This window comes from Acomys russatus, chromosome 19 (assembly GCF_903995435.1).
Source record: "Acomys russatus chromosome 19, mAcoRus1.1, whole genome shotgun sequence".
Taxonomy (NCBI): Eukaryota; Metazoa; Chordata; class Mammalia; order Rodentia; family Muridae; genus Acomys; species Acomys russatus.
The window spans coordinates 37,535,876-37,557,228 of record NC_067155.1 but is presented as its reverse complement, the minus strand read 5'-3'; the positions used below and the strand labels follow the sequence as shown (position 1 = coordinate 37,557,228).

The window sequence follows — 21,353 nt, the reverse complement described above, 5'->3', positions numbered from 1 at the left end:
GCCTATAGCCCTTCCATAACCCACAGTATACCCTCTCACCTCCCTACCTGGCAGAGTTAACTAGCCAGTCTAGGGTGCTCCACCTTTGACTAGCGCCAAGGGGATTCCAGGGGCTACCCAAGCTTGACCACAGGTGACGTTTCTATTCCTTTCTTCTACCTCTTCTGACAACTGACACTCTCTGGTCACCTGGGGCAAGAATGATGGGAGGAAAAAGCCACTTCCAGCTGATGTCCTAGGAACCTTCCCCAGGTTTCAGATGCCAGCTGTCACCGACAGCGAGGAACCTACCATGTTTCCCTTTTCGACTTGGCTACCAGGAAACCCAGAGCTATGGTTCTTGAACCGCCCGCTCTATTCCTTTGTGTTGCTTGTGTTCCTTGTTTCCCAACGTGCTCACTCAAGACTTTGAAACGCTCGGGCGGATGACCCGAGCTGCGTGTGTCTGTCAACCTGCCAACTCTAGCAGAGCCTTCCTCAGCAGCATCTGATATGGCTGGGCTGGCCGCAGGCAGCATGGGGCTTCCCCGTGAGGAAAGGGTGGGGCTAGAAGCCACCATGAATGGCAGGAGCCAGCTGGAGTGCGTGTGAAACCCAGATCATGGGACACTTAGGTCCCTCCTGGCACGAAGAGTCTGGGAGTTGGTGGTGACAGGTTGGTGAATGAGTCCCCTGCTTTGGTGCTTTAAATGTAATTAAATCTGCCGGGCATGGTGGTACACGCCTTTAATCCCAGCACATGAGAGGCAGAGGCAAGTGGATCGCTGTGAGTTCGAGGCCAGCCTGGTCTACAAAGTGAGTCCAGGACAACCAAGGCTACACAAGGAAACCCTGTCTCAAAAAAACCAAACCAAAACAAAAAGTAATTAAATTTGAAGTGATGGAAATGTCTGAGGGACACAGGACAAAGATGGGGATAGGAATTTGTAGCTGAGGTTTGGATCTGGCTACAAATGGCCAGATTACAGGAGACCCATGACCAGGGAGAGGCCCACGCTTTGGCTGGCTGCCTCTCTCCCCACTGTACCCTTGGCGCTGGGGAACTGCGCCAAGACCATCACTTTTGTTTTTTGTTTGTTTGAGAACAGCCTTTTCTGTGTAACCCTGGCTGTCCTGGAACTCACTCTGAAGACCAGGCTGGCCCTGAACTCAAGAGCCCTGCCTGCCTCTGCCTCCCGAGTGCTGGGATTAAAGGCGTGGGCCACTCTGCCCATCTTAACACTTAGAGACACCCAGGGACAGCTCAGCTCTGCTCCACTTGAGTGAGCTGGCATGGTTTGAAGTCTGGGTGCTGGCCCAGTGTGCAGCCTCTCTTCTGCCACGTGGCATGTTGTTCAGGGCGGGTGGGAGGGCTAGAGAGTGAGATGACTTGCTTAAGTGTTGCGCGGATGTGGGGACGACACTCTAGTGGCAGTTGGATCTGGACGGCCTGCCCTTGGAGGGACCCCAGCTGCTCACACAGGCTCAGGATGCTGTGACCACCTGGGCCTCCAGGCAGCTGATGGCAGCCTGGTTTCAGCCCAGTTGGCCCTGGTTGCCCATCTCTTCACTGTGACACATTCCTTGTCCATTTGGAGCTGGGAATGGGTGGTGGGACTCTGTCCCCCAGGCTTTGGATCAGAGCAGCCCAGCACCCAAAGGAGACCCGTGAGGGACTGGGTCTGCTAACGTTCCATGTAGGAGAGAGGTATGTGGCTAGGAGGACCACCTGATCCATCTGAGATCCCAGCCACCATTCCCTCCTGCCTATTCAACTGCAGGCTGCAAGCCTACTTGGCAAGTCAGTCATTTGAAGCTTTGTGGTGGTGGTGGCGGCGGCGGCGGCGGCGGCGGCGGCGGCGGCGGCGGCGGCGGCGCACGCCTTTAATCCCAGCACTCGGGAGGCGGAGGCAGGAGGATCCCTGAGTTCTAGGCCAGCCTGGTATATAGAGCAAATTCCAGGACTGCCAGGGCTACACAGAGAAACCTTGTGTGTGTGTGTGTGTGTGTGTGTGTGTGTGCACGAGGGAGTTAAATGCCTAACAGATCCTGGTTGTTTCCAGGTGTCCCACAGCCCAGCTTATCTGCAGTCTTGGGTCCAGATGTTATCAGTCTCAAGGCTTTATTCTATTTTATTTTTTTTTTTTATTTTGAGACAGGGTTTCTCTGTGTAGCTCTGGCTGTCCTGGAATTCACTCTGTACACTAGGCTGGACTCGAACTCTGAGATCCATCTGTTTGCTTCTGCCTCCTGAGTGCTGGGAATCCAGGGCTTTAAATACAAAGGCTTTTTTTCTTTTTGGTTTTTCCTTTTGTTTTTGTTTCTTGAGACAGGGTTTCTCTGTATAATAGCCCTGGCTGTCCTGGAACTCTCTTTGTAGACCAGGCTGGCCTCAAACTCACAGAGATCCACCTGCTTCTGCCTCCCGAGTGCTGGGATTAAAGGTGTGCACCACTACACCCAACTTTTTCTTTTTGGTTTTTTTCCAGACAGGGTTTCTCTTTGTAGCCTTGGCTGTCCTGGGCTCCCTCTGTAGACCAGGCTGGCCTCGAACTCACAGCAATCTGCTCTGCCTCCACGCCTGGCTTTTAAAGTTTCTGTTCTTAAAACAGTTTACGAAAAACTGGCTTTCAGTGTTCTGTCACCACCTCAGCTTCTCAGCAACGAAGCCATGTTATCTGCGGATTGTGCTGCAACAGACCGTGGTGAATAGGCAACTGTGCTTTCATCTTTAATAAATGGCAACCTCTATGTATTAGAATTTTAAAATAAATTTGTGATCTAGTACATATTTGATCTGTAAGCCTCTTTTATATACCTCTATGCCCAGGGGTGTGTAAAACTTACGCTGATACAAAAGGGGTGATGAGTGAGTTCAAGAAGGTGAGGGCCAGAGGGCACAGGGGACAGGAGGCGGACGCTGCATGGCTCCCGCGCAGACCCCAGTGAACTCACCGTGCCAGACCTGTGCCCAAACCTCTCCGGCCAGTCAGCACCCTCACTAGGTGGCATTATGGATGATTCTTTAGGGTCTGAAGGAAAAGTTACCCAGTGGGAGTGGAGTATGTGTTCTGAGGGCGACAAGGGTCCTGACACAAACGCTCTGTCATTTGTCATGAAGGCTGAGACCTTCAATGAGAAGTGAATGCTGCTGACACTGAGGGAGAGCACATTGGTTGTTGGAAGCGAGCAGGGATCATGAGGCAGCAGCCTCTAGCAGCTTGTGGCCCAGGGTCCTCACTACAAGCAGATGGGTAAGTTACATCCAGGCTGTACTGCAAAGGCCCCCAGATTGATATGTAGGAGACCCCACCACCCCAACACCAGGGAGTCCCAACTGATAGAGAGAGCCAGCCAGGGCCAATCTCTACGATATCCTTGGTAGAAAAATAGAATCTGTTCACAGCCACTTTGGGGCCACACACGTGAGAGTGGCACCTTGGAGCTCTTTCAGGGAGATCATGTCCAACTCTCAAGGCACCAGGACCTGTTACAGCTTATAGGGAGGGAGATAGAGGGTCCTTCCCAGGACTTTGGAAGGAAGTCCTCAGGCCAGAAGACATGCTTGCTCCCACAGCCACAGGAGGAGGTAGCCAGTGTGCTCTCGGGACCCAGGGTTGCCTCAACCACTAGGACAGTAGTTGCAGCACCTGCCGGAGGCGGTTCGTCTTTCCCTGGGTGGCGTCTCTGGCCTCGGTGTCAGCCTTGTCCAACTCCTGCATGAGGGCCTCAGCCTTCTGAACCGTGAGCTCTCGGGCACTGCCCTTCAGCCCCTCGAGGTAGTCCAGCAGGGTAGAAAAGTGCTCATCAGGGACCTGGGTGGGAAAAGAAGGCAGTGGTGAGGACCAGGGCATGGGGACACCCAGCACTGGGCAGGCAGGGTACTCACACAGAGACCAACAGCAACAGGAGACTGGGATTTTCCCCTGTGCTTGCTTGGGGGCCAACCTACGTCTCCCAGCAGAGTTGTGTGCAAGGGACCCCAGACCACCCTGTTTTTACTTCATCAGGACAAGTATTAGGGACATAAGCCAGGCATGATGGCACACACCTTTAATCCCAGCACTCAGGAGGCAGAGGCAGGCAGAGCTCTGTGAGTTCGCAGCCAGGCTGGTCTACAAAGTGAATTCCCTGTATATGGAGTAAACAAAAAAATCTTAAATTTTTTTTTTTTTTAAGGACTGGAGAGATGGCTCAGTGGTTAAGAGCACCGCCTGCTCTTCCAAAGGTCCTGAGTTCAATTCCCAGCAACCACATGGTGGCTCACAACCATCTGTAATGTTATCTGATGCCCTCTTCTGGCCTGAAGGTGTACATGCAGTCAGAGCACTGTACAAATAATAAATAAACAAATCTTAAAAACAAAACAAAAAACAAAGTGAATTCCATGACAGCCAGGGCTACACAGAGATACCCTGTCTTGAAAAACAAACAAACAAACAAACAACAACAACAACAAAACCCAAAACAAACAAAGGAAGTGGGGACATGGTGGAAGAGGCCAATATTCTGGCATGACCCTCCTGTGCCTCAGACATTCCCTACATAAAATTTAAACTTTTTTTTTTTTTTTTTTTTGAGACATCTCTTGCTAAGTATCCAAGGATGACCCCACATCCCTTATCCTCCCTTTCCCACAGCTGGGATTACAGGTGTGTACCACCACACCCAGTTCATACAGTGCTGGGGATGGAACCCAATGCCCAGTGCCCACTGGGCAGGCCCTCTAGCCATTGAGCTCTAGGCTCAGCCTTTGACTTTGGTCCTATTCCGAGATCATCTAGTTTCAGTGCATCCACCTGAAGCCTGCATACAGAAGAGAGCCCCATGGAGCAGGTGCCGGGCGAGGCCTGGAAGTGGGTGGAGTTGGCAGGCACGCCTCTCACTGCCTACCTCTGGAAGGCACACATAGAGTACCCTACACCCTGCGTGACAGAACAGTGATGCTCAGGGAGCTGCCTGAGCTGCCCTGGTGGAGAGGTGTGAAGACCCAGCAGGAGCAGGGGCTTATGGGAGCTCAGCACTGATGGGGCAGCTCCAGCCGCCTAACTTAGCTGTGAGGTTCTGCTTCCAAATCCTACCGCATCCCAAGGGACCAAATCCTGACTTGAGAAGTGCCCAGCATGGCATCACCCTTGCACAGGTGCATAGGCAGCTGACACTGAGGACAAGGAAGGGATGGGGGGGGCCTGGCAACGGGTAGAGGGAAGACTCCACGATGTGTGGGAGCACACGGCATTCGTGTGCACAGAGTCCCTCACCTGGCTCCTACCTGCTGTATATGGACCCTGGTACCTAGGTGGGCTGCCCTGTGTGTGAGGACCCCATCCATGTGCCCGCCTGCCATGCATGGACGCTGCCGCCTGCATGTCCCACTGACCACAAAGGGCCCCACCTTGCCTATCGTGCACAGACCTTGTCCTCCTCGTACATATTAAGCAAGAGCCACGTCTGCCTCGTCTTCTGGAATCTCCAGCTCTCCTGCTTCTGGGCCCACCTGGAAACCAAGACAGACACCTCAGGGTATGGAGGACAGTCCCAGGGGCTCTGGGGGGCCAGATCACCTGAGAGCATGTGGTGGTAGAGTCTGGCTTAGGATGATGGGGCCCCTCAGCCTGCCCACTGGGCGGGCGTGTGCTCAGTTTACCTGGAGCGCCTACATCTGTTAACATTCGGGATACAAGGTCATTTTCCAACTCTGCAATTCCATCATTTTACAACATTAACGGAACATCCTCAATCTCTTCAGTTCATTTATTCTTTTTGCTGTTGTTTTTGAGACAGTCTTATATAGCCAAGCTGGCCTCAAACTCACTATGTAGCCAGGCTGATATCCTGCCTCAGTTTAAACGCTAAACTTATAGAAGTGTGACAACATGTCTGGCTGCATCAGCTCCTCTCTGGATACAAAGGGAGAGCATCCCGGGGAGCTCGGCCTAAGCACACACAGGGCTTGGGATGAAATACAAAGACCTGTCAACATCCCAGAGGCTGCAACTGCCACCTGAGCCTGGCCCACAGTCCTGCCAGAGACGCGCTACAATGGAGGCAGAGTTGGCCGCACTATACTCGGTTTGATTCCTGGAGGGTACTGTGCTAAGGCCCACTGTCCTCTGTGATCCTGCCGAGTCTACTGGGACCGAGGCTTCCTTTGGCATGTAAGCCTATGGGTGGGACTCTCCTACCCCATGCCCCCCTCCTGTACCCTTGCCTGCTATAAGTCATCCTTATGAGCCTCAGGTCCCAGACAGCAGGGCCAGGAGGCACACTCTGGATATAATGGCATGCCACCCTCTAGTTCCTGGTCCCAGCGTCCCCCCATCCCAGGACACCATCCCTGAGGAGGCCTGCTAGAGCCCCAGCTTCAGACTGAAGGACAGCCTCCCGCCTCTGCAGCCGGCTCCTGCCAAACCACCTCTCCACAAAGGCTCTATCTGGGTCCTAGTAATCTGCCTAAAAGCTGAGCTCACTCAGAGATGGGCCATGCTCTCCGCTGCCAAGCCTGCCTGTGAGCAAGCCTCCTGTGTGGAGGCCGCTGAGCCGGAACTCCCAGGCCCTGGGTGGAGCAGCTCCCTGAGGACACATGGTTGGGAGGCTCCAGCTGCCCGCTGTCATGAGGCAAACTTCTCTTGGCATCTGTTGGTTGGTACAGTCAACCTGAGAGGATACTGATTTGCATAGGAGACAAATCACTGGGCACATCTGTGAGGAAGGTGGAGGCAGGAAGACCCACGCTGGGTGTGGGTGGCACTGTCCCACCAGCTGTGGTTCTGGACGGAATAAAACTGCCGAAGCACCAGCATTCTGCCTCATGTGGACCCGATGTGACTAGCTGTGTCACCCTCCTTTCATCATGTCTTCTCCACCACAGTGAGCTGCACTCCCGATCCGTGGCCCCAAACAGACCCTTCCTTCCATAAGCTGCCTTTTGTGAGATGTGTCTCACCAACAAGTCGGCCTGGGAAGGGGCTGGAGCGACAGCCCAGTGAGTGGTTAAGGGCATGCACGCTCTTGTACCTGATCTCCAGCTCCAAGGTCTCTGACACTATCTATCTTCTGGCCTCCGTGAGTGCATGCATTCACACGCACAAGTGCATAGAGTTAAAAATAAAATTGCCCGGCATGGTGGCACACACCTTTAATCTCGGCACTCTGAGAGGCAGAGGCAGGCAGATCTCTGACTTCAAGGCCATTCTGGTCTGCAGAGAGAGTTCTAGATCAGCCAGGGCTGCACAGAGAATCTCTGTCTCAAAAAAAAAAAAAAACCAAAAAACAAAAACAAAAACAAAAAACCCCCCAAAAAAAAAAAAAACCCAATAAATAAAATGAATGTGAAACAAAACACCTGGAAGATTCCAAGCTGCAGAGCTGTCACAATCCGTAACACACCATACACAGTCCAGGGACATGTCCTTCCTGCCTTCTAGAATACCGGTTTTCAGTGCTCAGCTACATTGGGGTATGTCTGCAGGCTGGGCACACAGTGGGCACAGGACAAAAGGGTGAAAAGAAGAGAAGTGGGCAGGAAGTGGGGGGAGGCAAGGGCCCCCCAACACCAGTCCAAGAATGACTGGGCTGGACCATCTACCCTTCCCCACCTGCCATGACAGACCAGCCTCTACCCGGCAACATGGCAGTGGTAGAATGTTCTGGATTTAGCCCACAACACTGCTTACCCTTGGAGGTACTCCAGGGCCAGAGCGGCAGCTGAGGGCTTGGTTGGCAGGGTCTGGACTTTGGCCGCCGGAGCCGCAGCAATGCCCGCCTCCCGTAGCCGCTTCTTCTCTTCCTTTTTCCGTTCTTTCTTCAGTTTCCTTTCCAAGACCCTCCTCTCTTCTGGGGACAGCAGCTCCGGGGTGGCCTCTTGTACCTGAAAGTCAAGGACAGGCTATTAACCTGGGTGTGGATGTGGCCCCGGGGCAGCACGCCTGCCCACTCTTCTATTTACAGTCCACAGGAGGTACAGAAGGAGGCAAGTGTGGCAGGATCCAGCTCGGGTCCTGGATCCATCTGACAGGTGTCAAGTGGACTGATTAGGGTCCCATTCCTTCTGTGTTTCCTGAGCCTTGTGCAGTGACCACAGCAGCCACCAGAGGGCAGCAGTGCCACGGGCACCTTGTCTGTTCTTTTCTGGCAAGCATTTGGCAGCAGGCTCCAGCCTGTCTTGAAGACCAGGTGGGGGGCTGGCATGGTCTCCGTTGGTAGGAACACCTCTCCATGAAGCCCCACCCCGACCCCTGCAGAGTAGGAGCACAGCTGTGGTGGGGCTCTGGCCTCGGGGAGTACCGCTTCTGGAGGCACCTTGCCAAGGAAGTCCACGCCTGCCCTCGCAGCCCCTCCCCTAGCATACCCGGAGGACAGCACTGAGAAGGCATATACGGCAGTGTCCAGTGTCGGATTGGTCAACCTATTTTGCCTTTCCTGGAAAAAGCAGAACCAATGTTGACTCTGAAGTAGCTGGCTGCCCGGAAAGGGCGTGGGGACATGGTGAGGAACCCAAGTACACCACCCCAGCCTTTCCAGGAAGGGTGAGCTGCACCATGATCCCAGGTTCCCAACGGTTCCACCCCCAGGGCAGAGTAACAAGATACAGCAAACACAGGAGCTCTGACTCCCTGAGAAACCCAGACCCACAGTCCAGCCACAGGACACTCACATCTGCTCAAATAAGAGCAGTTCTTCCTCAGACCTTGCTCCCCGCCCCCACCCCACCCCATCTCCCACAGTAGCCTTTGCCTAGGGTCCAAGGCAAACTCCAGAGTGCTTCCTTCCCCCCACGGTCGGCCTGTATTCCCTTAAATTGGGGAGGTCCCAATTTGAGGAGGCATTCTGGGCAGGGTGCCAGAAGGCTCTCAGGGGACTGCAGGAGTATGGCATGGGGGTGCGGGGGTGGGGGTGGGGAGTTAACTTAGGCCCTGGGGGTATAAAGGGAGTCTGGTTGCCTTGGCTACCAGCGCCACAGAATGGTTCTGGCCAGGTCCCAGAGGCTGTGTGGCTGAGTGTGGTATAAACTGCAGCACTGAAAAAAGCAGAGGGTCTTCCCTGAGGAGGCCTGCCACAGACCCCATGCCACGTGGGCGGCACAGCACCACCAGGTCCATCAAGGGAACAGGTAGGGCAGTGGGGAGCAGTTAGAGGAGCTGGGGAGGGCGGGAAACATATGCCTCCTACTGTCTACTGGTCTCTGGGCCTAGAGATGCTGCCTACTGACACTGGGCTGGGAGCCCGTCAGGAGAGCCATGGTCCCTGAATTGAACTGGTGCGACATGGTGCCACTAAGAACATAATGCTGGAATCCAGTCTGCTCAGGAACCCGACGCAGACACTGTCTGCATGAGGCCCTGGTTGGCAGGCGATCCCGGGTGTGGAGACCTCTCACCAGGGGAACTGAGTGCACACGGAAACACAGAAGCATCACACTTCACTTCCCTACCCCTGCCCCTGCCTGGAAATCAGCCACACAGCCTCTTGTTATGCAACTTCCCCTTCCTCAGAAAGTATGAGTGTGATTTCCCTTGTCAGCTGCACGGGCTCTGACTTCTCTTTTCAGATGACCTCCCTCACCCACCGCCATGCTCCTGCCTGTCTTGAACATAGCCCTTCCTCTACAGCACTGGTTCGCAACCTGTGGGTCCAGGACTGACAGGAAACACAGATATTTATGTTACAATTTATAATAGTGGCAAAATTACAGTTTTGAAGCAGTAACAAGAATAAGCCGGGCGTGGTGGCGCATGCCTTTAATGTCAGCACTTGGGAGGCAGTGCTAGGTGGATTGTTTGGAGTTTGAGGCCAGCCTGAACTACAGAACGAATCCCAGGACAGCCAGGGCTATACAGAGAAACCCTGTCTTGAAACCCTGCCACCCCCCCCCCCAAAAAAAAAACCACAAAAAAACCAGTGGCTGGGGACCTTAGATTTCTCATGCAGTGTCTTGGCTAAACATCTCCTTATGCAATGCTTTCTGGTCCTATATTAAGCCTTGTATCTTGTAAGCTCCATTTCCCTTGAGAAATGACACTAATTTCACTTGAAAGCACCCTGTGCAAGATCCCCAGAAAGTTGATTTGACCTCTGATTTGGAGAACTGGGAGGTGCTGTCTATCCCAAGGTACAATGGGGACACGGGTGGCCAGAACAACCAGCGGACGCCGCATCCTGTGGAGGATCCTTGTGTGGACGATGAGCCGCCCACTTTGTCATCCCTACCAAAGCCAACAGGCAGGGAGAAAACCAGTTGGACTTGGTAGGCTCACACTGGGGCCACAGCAGAAATCAGCAGTCTTCTAAATGGTACACATTTGGGGTTCCTCCACCCATATCTGCATCGATGCTCATGGTTTGCAGCTCAACCAGCCCCTAACAGTGTGGTAGCTAAATTCAAGATTGCTGGTCCCCACTATGCCCTGGAGAACCTGGAAAGGTAAAGGGAAAACAAAGGGCCCATGGGATGGCCAGTCCTAGCCTGAGGTGTGAGAGCAGGTCCTCAGTGGTTTTGGTTTTTTTGTCTTTGTCTTTGTGATTTTTTTTTTTTTTTTTTTTTTTTTTTTTTTTTTTTTTTGCTTTGTTTCTGGAGACAGGGATTCTCTGTGTAACAGTCCCGGGCTCACTTTGTACATCAGGCTGGCCTCGAACTCACAGAGACCTGCCTGCCTCTGTCTCCTCAGTGCTAGGATTAAAGGCCTGTGCTACCACTGCCTGCCCGGCTGCAGGTCCTCATTATCCCCAAGGTTTCAGACCTCATGGATTTGAGGATAGGTTCCAGGCACACGACTTCGCACAGCTGAGGTGCCCCAGTCCATCTGTGTGCTGACTAGCAAGATGGGGGCGGGGGCTAGCTGGCAGGATCAGCCTCAAGCTGACCTGGGATTCTAAAGCCCTGGGTAGCCTTCAGTCAGAGGCACTCTTGCCTCAGTGTCCCTGAGTTCTGGAAGCACATATACACACTCTAACCAAGGATGTTCAAAAGAGTGATGGCCAGCCATTCCGGGCCACACAGGTAACAGGAGCCTGGCCTCTGTGTGCCTGTTGCAAGGCGAGGCTGCTTTACTCCATCGCCTGTGAGCAGGAGCATCCAGGTGACGTGGTGTTTTCTGCCAGCCCAAAGACTCTGGGCGGCATTTTTCTCCCATCATCATCAGTGCTACGGCACATCCGCTCTGCCTCAGGGCCCTCTCTTGGGTTCCATGGGGGTCAAAAAAGGATTTCTGTGTGGAAGGCAGAAAAAGGGTCCACTGTCCTTCCCAAAGCTCACAGGGTAAAGAGCTGCTCTTCCTCTCCACAGAGCTAGAGGAAGGGAGCTGCAGGCCCTGGCCATAAATCATACTCAGGAGGATTGAGAGTCCAAGGCTAGCCTGAGCTCAGACCTCAGAGGTGAGTCACATGGTGCAGTGGTAGCCGGCCTACCTACCAGGCCCAGTGCCAGGAACACTGTGCTGTAGGGGCCTCTTTCTTGGAGGGACTGAGGTCAGGTGTGAAGATGAACATAGGTAAGGGCAAAAAGACCCTCTCTTGTCCCCATCCCATCTACATGAACAGGGCAGTTGCGCTGGGCACACACCTGAGTGGCAGGGAATCCAGTCATTGGACCAAATTCCCACACAGGACAGAGTCCCGGAGGCACAGCAGGTGGGCCGAGTGACAGAGCCCAGCAGCCGGCTTTACTTCTACTACACACCCAGGTGGTGCCTCTTTGGCTGGAGGATGCTCTCTGATCCCTAACACCCCTGTATCCGGTCACCAGCCGCTAGGGATGCTTAAGTACAGCCTACGAGAGAAGAGATGTTTGACAGGAAGACCAAGAGCCCTGTAGAAGCTGAAGGAGCCGGATTCTGGTCCTGAGACCGGAGGCCTGTGCCCGCTCCCCAGCCCACACAGTCATCCCTCCACCACTCACTCGGGGTCCCCCTCAGAGCTGCGCAACCTTGAGGGTGCCCGTTCCAGTTCACAGACCTCAGCTGACTACTGTCCGACGGGTGTGCACACCCGGCTGCAAACTTTCCTGAAAACAAAACAAGCACAACAAAATAACGAAGAATGAGGAAGAGTGTGTTTTCCATGAAGCTTTTTATTGGGAGATAATTACTGACACGGGGGTGGATGTGGGAAGTGACCACAACTGCCAGGCCACATGGCCACACGCATACGGAAATACCTGGAAGGCTCACTCTCTCCCAACCCTCCCTCCTCAGTGTTTGCTTAGATTAAGACAATTAAGACACTGGCGGTATTGGTGCTGCACGGAGGAACCACAGTCCCCTCCCACGGAACAGCCTGCAGAGCTGCACACCCGAGCTCAGGACGGTACTGCTTGCACAGGCTGCACCTGTAAGCACCCGCTGGTCTGCAGGCAAGCGTCTGCGGGCAGTGCAGGGGTGGACGCCGGCTCTGTCGTCGAGGAACTCACAGACAGGCACACGTGAGCTCCTGGAGGACAGGGACGGTGGCCACCCCGTCCAGCTCTGCATAACTGTCCTCTTGCCACCTCGGTGCCAAGGCCAGGGTGACACCCACCCAGGGATTCCCTTCTAGAAATGACTTTTTAGATGCCTAAAGCGGCGTGCAAAGGTGACTGCCAAGGAACCCTTGCTTCCTCGATGAACTGAACAGTAATTTTCAGGCTCCCCCTGGGAAGTAAAAATGGAGACTCAGCTGCCACGGGACACAAGAACCCTCCAGAGGTGATGCTGTCATTGACACTGGCCCAGGTCCTGTCTACAGTCATGGCAGAAACATCATGTGTCACTTAGGGGTTAAAACCTGACCTTGACCTCAGACTGAAGAGAGTCTGGACCCCAGAGACCACTTTTGTCCCATCTGCAGGACAGACCACATAGCCTCTGGGCAGGGAGTCCTCCACTGTAGAAGGCTTTCTTGAATCTCTGACCTCAGCCCACCTGACTCGGGCTGACCCGGCCCCACTGACAAGTTTACAAAGGTCCCATCAGTTTTCTAGGTACTTAACTAACCTGTACGACTGCCACCCCATGGCCTGTCATTCACTTGTCCTCCACCACTGCATGCCCAGACCCCCACCACAGGAGCACTCAGACCCTGGGAGCTTCAATAGGTGGGCAGGAGCGGAGATTTCATTGGCTAGGATGAAGGGCTGGACCCGGAAGGTAAAACCCACAACCTCTGTCCCTTTGCATGCAGGTCACAGGAACTGGGCCCAGTAGCTCAGCCCAATGTGTCCATCAGGGCAGCTCCTGGGCCAAGAGCAAGGCCAGAACCAGAGACCCAGTCCCTGCCACCTGAATCACACACGCGGTGGGTCGGGGTGGGGCTGGGGCTGGCAACAGGACAGGCTCACACCCAGGTCTACCCAGAAGCAGCAGAAAGCAACCAACAGGCAGGGCAGGAGGCCAGGAAGAAAGGGAGACCCTGAGGTGAAGGAGTGGGGCTCCGAGACAAGGAAGCTGCACAGCTTTCCATACAGGCGAGCATGACAGGACTCCAAGTAGACTGAGCGTTCCCGGCCCAGGAAGAATCTGCTGGCACCGAACCTGGGCACTGGTGCAAGAGGTCACAATGCATCCCCGGGGCCGAGGCTGTCTTCCTTCGCCCTAAGAAATGTCTTGAAGAGGTGACACTCAGGCCCTGTCCTTCTGCAGCCCCCTGGGTGGTGGGCACCCACTTTTCCTTTTCTAGAGCATCATAACTTGCCCACCACACTTAAATGGTTGCTCCCACATGATGGCCTGGAGCTCCTGGTTTCCACAGTCTCCCAACCCCCCCACCCCCACCCCCCGCATCCCCAATTCCAGTTGAGCCTGTGGGTAAGACGGTACGAGGTCTTTGATTCTGGATTCCCCTGGGACTGCAGCTGTGTCCACATGCAAAAACTGCCTGGTGGACAGACTCCCAAGGGACAGACGGCTTGTGGAAATTTTCTTGCTGGGTCCGAGAAAGGCCAGCCACACTCCACAAAAATCAGATGGCTCTGTTCATCTGTGGAAAGTGACTCGCTAGGAATCCAAAACTGGACCGTTTGTACAGCAGAAATGTGAAGACAGCTCTGGGTCAACAAACAAACACAAAGGCACAAATGGCACTCATAGGATCCTGGGCAGTTGTTACTAACTTGTGCTGATCTTGCTAATTTAATGCAAACTGGACTCCTAAAGCTTTGAAAAGCCCGTTAGGCAAAGTGCAGCGTCATCCACGGTATGGGAGCACACAGCTGCAATTGTGCAGAAAACGGTGTCTCACTGGGGGGGGGGGGGGGGATAAAACGTGCACAGTAAGACTATCAAACACCAGGCTCCCGAGTTAGGGGGGTGGCCTGTGACCTTGTTCCTTCTGCGCACAGCCAGGCGATGTTGCAAACGGCCCGCCTGTGAGCACAGACTGCAAATTTCTCACCTCAGGGTCCTAACTTCACTACTTTCCCCCAAGACTGTAGGAGTTCCTGCAGAAAATCGCACCAGGGCCATGAGCGGGCTACTGGGGCAGGCAACAGCGAAATCAACAGTGCACAGGGACTTCATTAAGTGCCCATAAAGTTGTTATTAGGCCCCTCCCACTGTTCACATGCAGTTTTTACTTGAGTCGCTATACTTGGGTTAGGGCTCTGCACACACCAGACACTCCCGATTGTCCACACGTTGGGCTGGTTAATCGGGCAAGTGATCTCAAAGCCAGCCGGCCAGTATGGGTTCCTGGCTGCGGACCGGGGGGGGGGGGGGGGGGGGGGCAGGAAGCGGCGGGGACACCAGGACGATCTCGCGTGGCCATAGGGAGAGGCTGCCACCCGAGTCTCTGGGCCACCAGGCACCGGCCGAGCACTGACCTCGCTTGCTCGCTCGTAGGCAGAATCAGAATCGCTGGCGCTGGCAGCCGAAACCCAGGACGCTCCACAGCAGCCAGCCCCTTATTTGGCCGGAACAGATCTAGCTGGCAGGACAGTGACGCAGGCGCGTTTGAGCCCACGGCGCGTGGGCGTGGCTTCTGCCGGCACACGTGCCCACACAGGGGATGTGGGTGGGCATATCCACGGTTAAGCGAGGCTGTGGCTGGGATGTGCGTTGCGGTCACGCCTCGTTCCAGCTCGCTGGGGACTTGGGTTCCGTAGTCCCCCCTCCCCCACAAAATTTGCAAATTAAAACAAGGTGGAAGTGGAGAGGCTCTCAGCAGTTGGGAGCATTTGCTGATCTTGCAGAGGACTGGTGGCGATCCCAGAATATACAAATGTCTGCATTTCCAGTTTCAGAGGGCCAAGCGCACGAACACACACACACACGCGCGCGCGCGCGGGGGGCCGGAAACCCCAGCAATCATTATGCCTCAGTATCCAAGTGCTGTCATTACTGGAATAAGGCACCTTGCCAGAGTCCCACTCAAGAAGGGCAGTAGGAAACGACCTATGGTTAAGAGAATGCTGTACTTTCACACCAAAGACTCTTGATCTTGGCAGTGAAGGCAATATGGGGGGCGGGGGTGGTGGTGGTGGTGGTGGTGGTACACCAAGGTTGACCTCAGGACATGTGGTGAAAGAAACCAGCCTGCTCCCAAGGCCATGAGGCTGTGCTCTCTCTATTCATAAAGCACTGGGAGGTTCCCCCCCTTCGGCTCCCCCCCCCCCCCCCCCCCCGGCCCCCTCTCCCCCCTCCGCTGGAAGGGCTGCCAGGAAGCAGAGCTAGGTAGCATATCTGGAGAGATGCAGGAGGAACTTGTGTGTGGCATCAGAGCTGGCCACAGACAAGGTACAGGACACACAGCACCATGCTCCTGGGGGGAATACTGGGAAAGTGAGATACTCTGTGCCATTTTTCCAACCGGGCAACCCCTTTTTCAAAACACAAAGCTGAAAATAGCAAAAGTAGAAGGAGCGGCCTCCCAGGAGTGTCTTTTGTGCTTTGGTTATCCTAACTAGTTTATTTTTTGGTCAGCTTGACAGAAGCCAGGGTCATCCAGAAAGGGGAGGAGCAACTGAGAAAACGCCTCTATTAAATTGGCCTATAGGCAAGTCTCTGGGTGCACTGTTTTTTAAAAAAAGTTTGCTAGTAATTGATATGTGAAGGGCAGCCCACTGTGGGCAGTGCCATCCGTGGGCAGGCCACAGAGATGATGCCAGCAAACAGTTCTTCCATGGTCTCGGCTTCAGTTCCCTCCTGAGTCCCTTCCCTGACTTCCTTCTGTGTGACCTGAAAGCCCTGAAAGGAGAAATAAACCCAACCCGTCCCTTCCCAATTGCATTTGGTCATTGTGGTTTGTTTGTTTCTAAAGTTTTTCGAGACAGGGTTTCTCTGTGTAGCCCTAGCTATCCTGGAATCACTCTGTAGACCAGGCTGGTCTCGAACTCACAGAGATCCTCCTGCCTCTGCCTCCAGAGTGCTGGGATTAAAGGTGAGCACCACCACCGCCTGGGATTGAATTTGGGCTTGGTGCCAAGAGCCTTTATTGGCTAAGCATTCTTTGCTGACCCCGGCCTTACTCTTTAGCTCAGGATAGCCTTGGACTCATAGCAATCCTCTTGCCTGCACATCCAACTGGGAGTTGAGCACAGTGAAACTCTCTGAGTACAACCGAGTGCTGCTGAAGGGGCAGTAGGAGCAAGCTGGGTTGAGCTTTCATTGAGCCCTTTTACAAACCCTTTCAGGGCTTCTGAGAGAGGTGAGAACCGTTGGGGTGGGGTCGGCGGGGTGAGGATGGCTGTCGGGTACAGCGTTCCATTTGTAGATGTGAAGATGCAGGTTTGGGTCCTCAGAGTCTTAGTTACTTTTCCTGTTGCTGTGATAAAATATCCTGACAAAAGCAATTTAAGGGAGAAAGGGCTGATTCCGGCTCACGGTTCTGGGTCAAGCCCACCGCATCACAGAGGTCAAGGCAACTGGAACTCAAAGCAGCTGATAACAAGGCGTCAGGAAGCAAGGAGACACGCACACTCAGCTCCCATTCCTGGTTTACACAGCCAAGTTTCCAGCCACGTTAATTAACATGCTCAAGATAATCTAGAACAGGAATATCCGGAGGTCTGTCTCCCAGGTGACTCCAGGCTCTGTCAAGCTGACAATCAACAGGAGCCATCACACCTGGCACCCAAGTAAAGAGCCAGTGGGGTTCTGCTCTCCTTAATCCAGGTCCTATGGGCGGGGACAGGAAGCTCCCTGGAGATCTCTGGCTGGCCAGCCTAGCCTAATTAGCGCGCTCCAGGACCAGGGAGTGAACTGGCTAGTTTTATGTCAGCTTGGCAGGAGCTAGACTCATCAGAGGAGGGAGGCTTAATGGAGAAAATGTCTCCAGAAGATTGGGGCTGGAGAGATGGCTCAGCGGTTAAGAGCACTGGTTGCTCTTCCAGAGAACCCAGGTTCAATTCCCAGTACCCATATGGCAGCTCACAACTGTCTCCAATCCAGTTCCAGGGGAATCTGACACCCTCACACAGATATACATGCAGGTAAAAGACCAGTGCACATAAAAATAAAGTTAAAAAAAAAAAGATTGGGCAGCCTGTCGGGCATTTTCCCTGGGCTGGTGGTCCTGAGTTCTATAGGAAAGCAGGCTGAGCAAACCATGGGAGCAAGCCAGTAAGCAGCACCCCTCCACGGCCTCTGCATCAGCTCCTGCCTCCAGGTTCCTGCCCTGTTTGAGTTCCTGTCCTGACTTCCTTCACTGATGAAAAGTGATGTGTGCTATAAGCCAAAGGCGAGGAGCATCACCACTGCCTGGCTTTCTCGACTGTTTTTGAGCATTAGTAAAGTGGACAGGACTGATAACATGAAGAGAAGACAGGACTGACAAGAGATAGACTGAGGCACAAACAACAAAAAGAGGTGGCAGAGACAAAGAGAGACCTCAGAAAAACAGAGGTCGAACTAAAGACAGACAGGTGGCTTTGAAGAACAAGGGTTAAGAAACAGCAGGCTGGGGGGCTGGGGAGATGGCTCAGAGGTTAAGAGCACTGTCTGCTTTTCCAGAGGTCCTGAGTTCAAATCCCAGCAACCACATGGTGGCTCATGATCATCTATAATGTGATCTGGTGCCCTCTTCTGGTGTGTAGGTGTACATGCAGGCAGAGTACTGTATACACAATAATAAATAACTAGCTGCCGCCATTGCTTTGCTGATGGTTGCTTCTGCTGCTTCCAACAGCTTCTTGACCTCCGTGGCTCAGTGGACTGGCTCTCTGCTGTGCACTGGAGGCCTCTTTTTCCTCCTTTTAGTGTGTGGACGTGCACACGTGTGTTCGTTTATGTTGTGTGTGTTACTGTGTGGGCCTGAGGTTGACAACTGGAGTCTCAGATCGCTCTCCATCTGACTACTGGAGTCAGGGTCTCTCACTTGGGCCTACAGCTGACCAACATGACTGGTCAAGCTAGGCAGCTTGCCCTAGAAATCCCATCTCCATGTTCTTAACACGCCCACCAGGCCACGCCCACCAGGCCACGCCCACTGGGCATTTGGTGGGTGACGGGGATCTGAACCCAAACTTAGAGATCTGCCTGCCTCTGTCTCCTAAGTGCAGGCATTAAAGGCAAGTGCTACCACTGTTCGGCTCCTTGCCAGCCTTTTATTGGGCCCAATGCCACAGGACTAGGGGAGCAGCTGTCTCCCAGCAGAATGCTTAACCTGGTTATACAGTTAGAAAAGAGCACAGGCCCCAATCACAGCAAACCTACCATGCAAATGCTTCTATTTGCACTAACCACAGGCTAGGCGAAAGGGAAGATGTGCCCTCCCTCTGGCTAAAGTGCAAACGGTTACAGAGTCATCTTGCGTTCACTTAGGCTTGTCCTAGCAAAAGGTGTGGTATAAGCTGTTTGCCCCAGTCTTGCTTCCAGGAGCCCGGAGCAAACAACTTCTATCATTTCAGAGTTTAAACTTAGAGCAGCTGCTGCCTTAAGGATCATTCACTGGACCCATCTGATTGGCAGTTCTTCTGCTCGAGGCAACCTGGCAAGCAAGGGAACACCCAATAGCTGCTGGGTAGGAGTCTCATTGCCCATCCCCCAGTGTCTTTGCTAATTACGGGGAAACGAACATCTTATTAGATTTAAAGAATTCGGCTGGGTGTGGTGGCGCACGCCTTTAATCCCAGAGCTCGGGAGGCAGAGGCAGGAGGATCTCTGTGAGTTCGAGGCCAGCCTGGTCTACAAAGTGAGTCTAGGACAGCCAAGGCTACACAGAGAAACCCTGTCTCGAAAAACCAAAAAAAAAAAAAAAAAAAAAAAAGAATTCATCATTAACACTATTAGTGTTAGGATTTTGGCAGTGTTAAGACCTCACCTACCCAGCAAGAGGAGAGTGCCTGTTTCACTGGGGTCAACCCAGAAAACCAACCAGACAACTCCTGTTATACATGGAGGCCAACTCCAGCCACTGTGCACAGGAGTGGAGTTTTCCATGTACTGTTCTAAGGGCACTCTGAAGGCCCCACTTTCTTCTAGGACAAAGTGGTGAAGGGGGTTAGCCTGTGGCCCGGGGTGGTTTTCACCGACAGCTGTCCTTCCCCTGCTCTGCTGACTCTCAGCTGGAATGTGCCCTGTCACTCAGTGCAACAGAATGGCCGTGAGTGACAGGGGCCCAGGCAGCAAAGGAGGCCCTTTGTGGGTGGATCTGAGCATCAGACAGAGGCATGTGATGGCAATTGATATCCCCCAGATGAGGAGGCAGTGTCTGTGCTATGGTGGTGTCACTTCTCCTGGCCTCCTACCTAGTTAGCCGTGAGAGTGGCCCGAGTGGCAGCTGGGGGAACAATATGTCTGGCACACAGACCAAGAGAGGGCAGGCTGGGGGCGACGTCAGACGCATACATATCTATTTTTAGCACCTGCCAGCCGGAAAACCACCTCCTTCTGTTTCCCTTCTCTCCAGCTGCCACTGCTTGTGCCCGCAGGGATCTGCGTGGGGCTAGAATTTCCAGGTGCAGAGTGCCAGCAAAGGGCTTTGGCAGGCTTGTCCTGGTGCAGAGCTCCCGCAACCTCCAGCTAGAGAGGGTGAAGGGGAGGCTATGGGAAGCAAGGCTCCCGGGGCTACAGGAGAGACTAGGGCCTTGGCGTATCCTGTCAGGGCCCCCGGGGCTGGTTGTTCCTACCATACGTGCAGGCAATTCCTGCCATTCCTGGAAATCTCCCTGAGGGCCTTGGCAACTGCTCATATGCTGGTGACTGGGGCTCGGAAGAAGGCACTTAGTCAGGACAGATAATCCATGAGTCACTAGCCTTGGATACTGCAGCTTGTCCCCAACAGAGTCCCACAGCATGGTCTTCTGAGTGTGACCTGTGTTGCTGCAAGCCAGGCTCTCCTCTGCCAAGAGCAACTAAAAGGGACACGGGGATCGTCTTGAGGTCAGAGGCCTAGCTACAGCTGGAGACACATCCTGGCCCTTCTTGTATTACTAGTGGGAAGAGCTGCTTCTGCTGAGGCCAGAACAGGAAGAGGACTCGGATGAGAAGAAACAGGAAGGGTGTCCCAGGAAAGGGCATCTGTGCTGACAAAGACGAGGCATGAGGCTGACCACGCCGGAAGCTTCCAGTGAACTCAGACCACCTGCCCTGCTCCCGGCTCAACTCCTCCACCTTTGCTTATCCGGTCACTCAGTCAGGTGTGATGGCTTTTGCCTGTCACCCAAACACTTGGGAGGCTTCGGGCAGGAGGATCACAAACTCAAGGCTGGCCTGGGGTATAGAGCAAGACCCTGTGTCAAAAAAAAAAAAAAAAAAAAAAAAGGCCCTTGATGGCATCCACCACCATACCTTGCTTATGTGGAGCCGGGGATGGACCCGAGGCTTGAAGCACGTGAGGTAAGCACTCTAGCAATGTAGCCACACCTTCTATTAACTTAAAAACATTCCTAGCCCCGGCCAACGTGTTCCCTGGAATCAAATCTACCCAGCAATGCACAAGAGCACAAGAGAAAGTGGGAGGGGGGGATCAACTGCTCTCCGGTGAGGGCAGATGTAACCCCAGCACCATCCACCCCAGACCCCAGAAAGACCAAAGGCAAAGTCTTGGGAAACAGGGCCACTCTCGGGTCTCTCTGCCCGGCAGTCCTAAGTGCCCTGGTTGCGGAATGCAGCTGATCTTATCGACTGCCACTCCAGAACAGCCAGGAAGACCTGCCAAGTTCCAAGAATGTGGCCCGGGAAGGGAAGTTCCGGCGTTTCCATGGTGCTTGGCCTCAGCAGGGCACTGGGCTGCAGGGTTGCGATGAGACTCGTGACCACAGCGTACATGGCACGAAGGAAGCCTGAGCAGGGAAGTGCCTGACCCTTAGGGGCCTTTCCTGCGGCACAAGGGAGGCAACTCCGTGTGGATTTTCAAAAGCAACCCCAGAGCATGAGGTCAGCCACAGCCTCACACACTCCGACCACGTCTAAGACGTCTAGCTTGGTGACTGGCTTGCACAGTGCGAGGATGCTCACTTTGAACAT

At 53.8% G+C, this 21,353-nt stretch overlaps 1 protein-coding gene across 1 annotated transcript; it reads right to left on the bottom strand.

The window, feature by feature from the left end:
• Nucleotides 1–3,529: 3,529 nt before the first annotated feature.
• Nucleotides 3,530–20,017, bottom strand: C19H7orf50 (chromosome 19 C7orf50 homolog). Its single transcript, XM_051162115.1, has 4 exons — nt 19,751–20,017; nt 7,656–7,849; nt 5,395–5,476; nt 3,530–3,794 (listed from the first exon to the last, which is right to left on the bottom strand). The coding sequence occupies exons 1-4, from the start codon at nt 20,015–20,017 to the stop codon at nt 3,609–3,611; spliced, it is 729 nt and encodes a 242-aa protein (XP_051018072.1). The 3' UTR covers nt 3,530–3,608.
• Between the last annotated feature and the right edge of the window lie 1,336 nt (nt 20,018–21,353).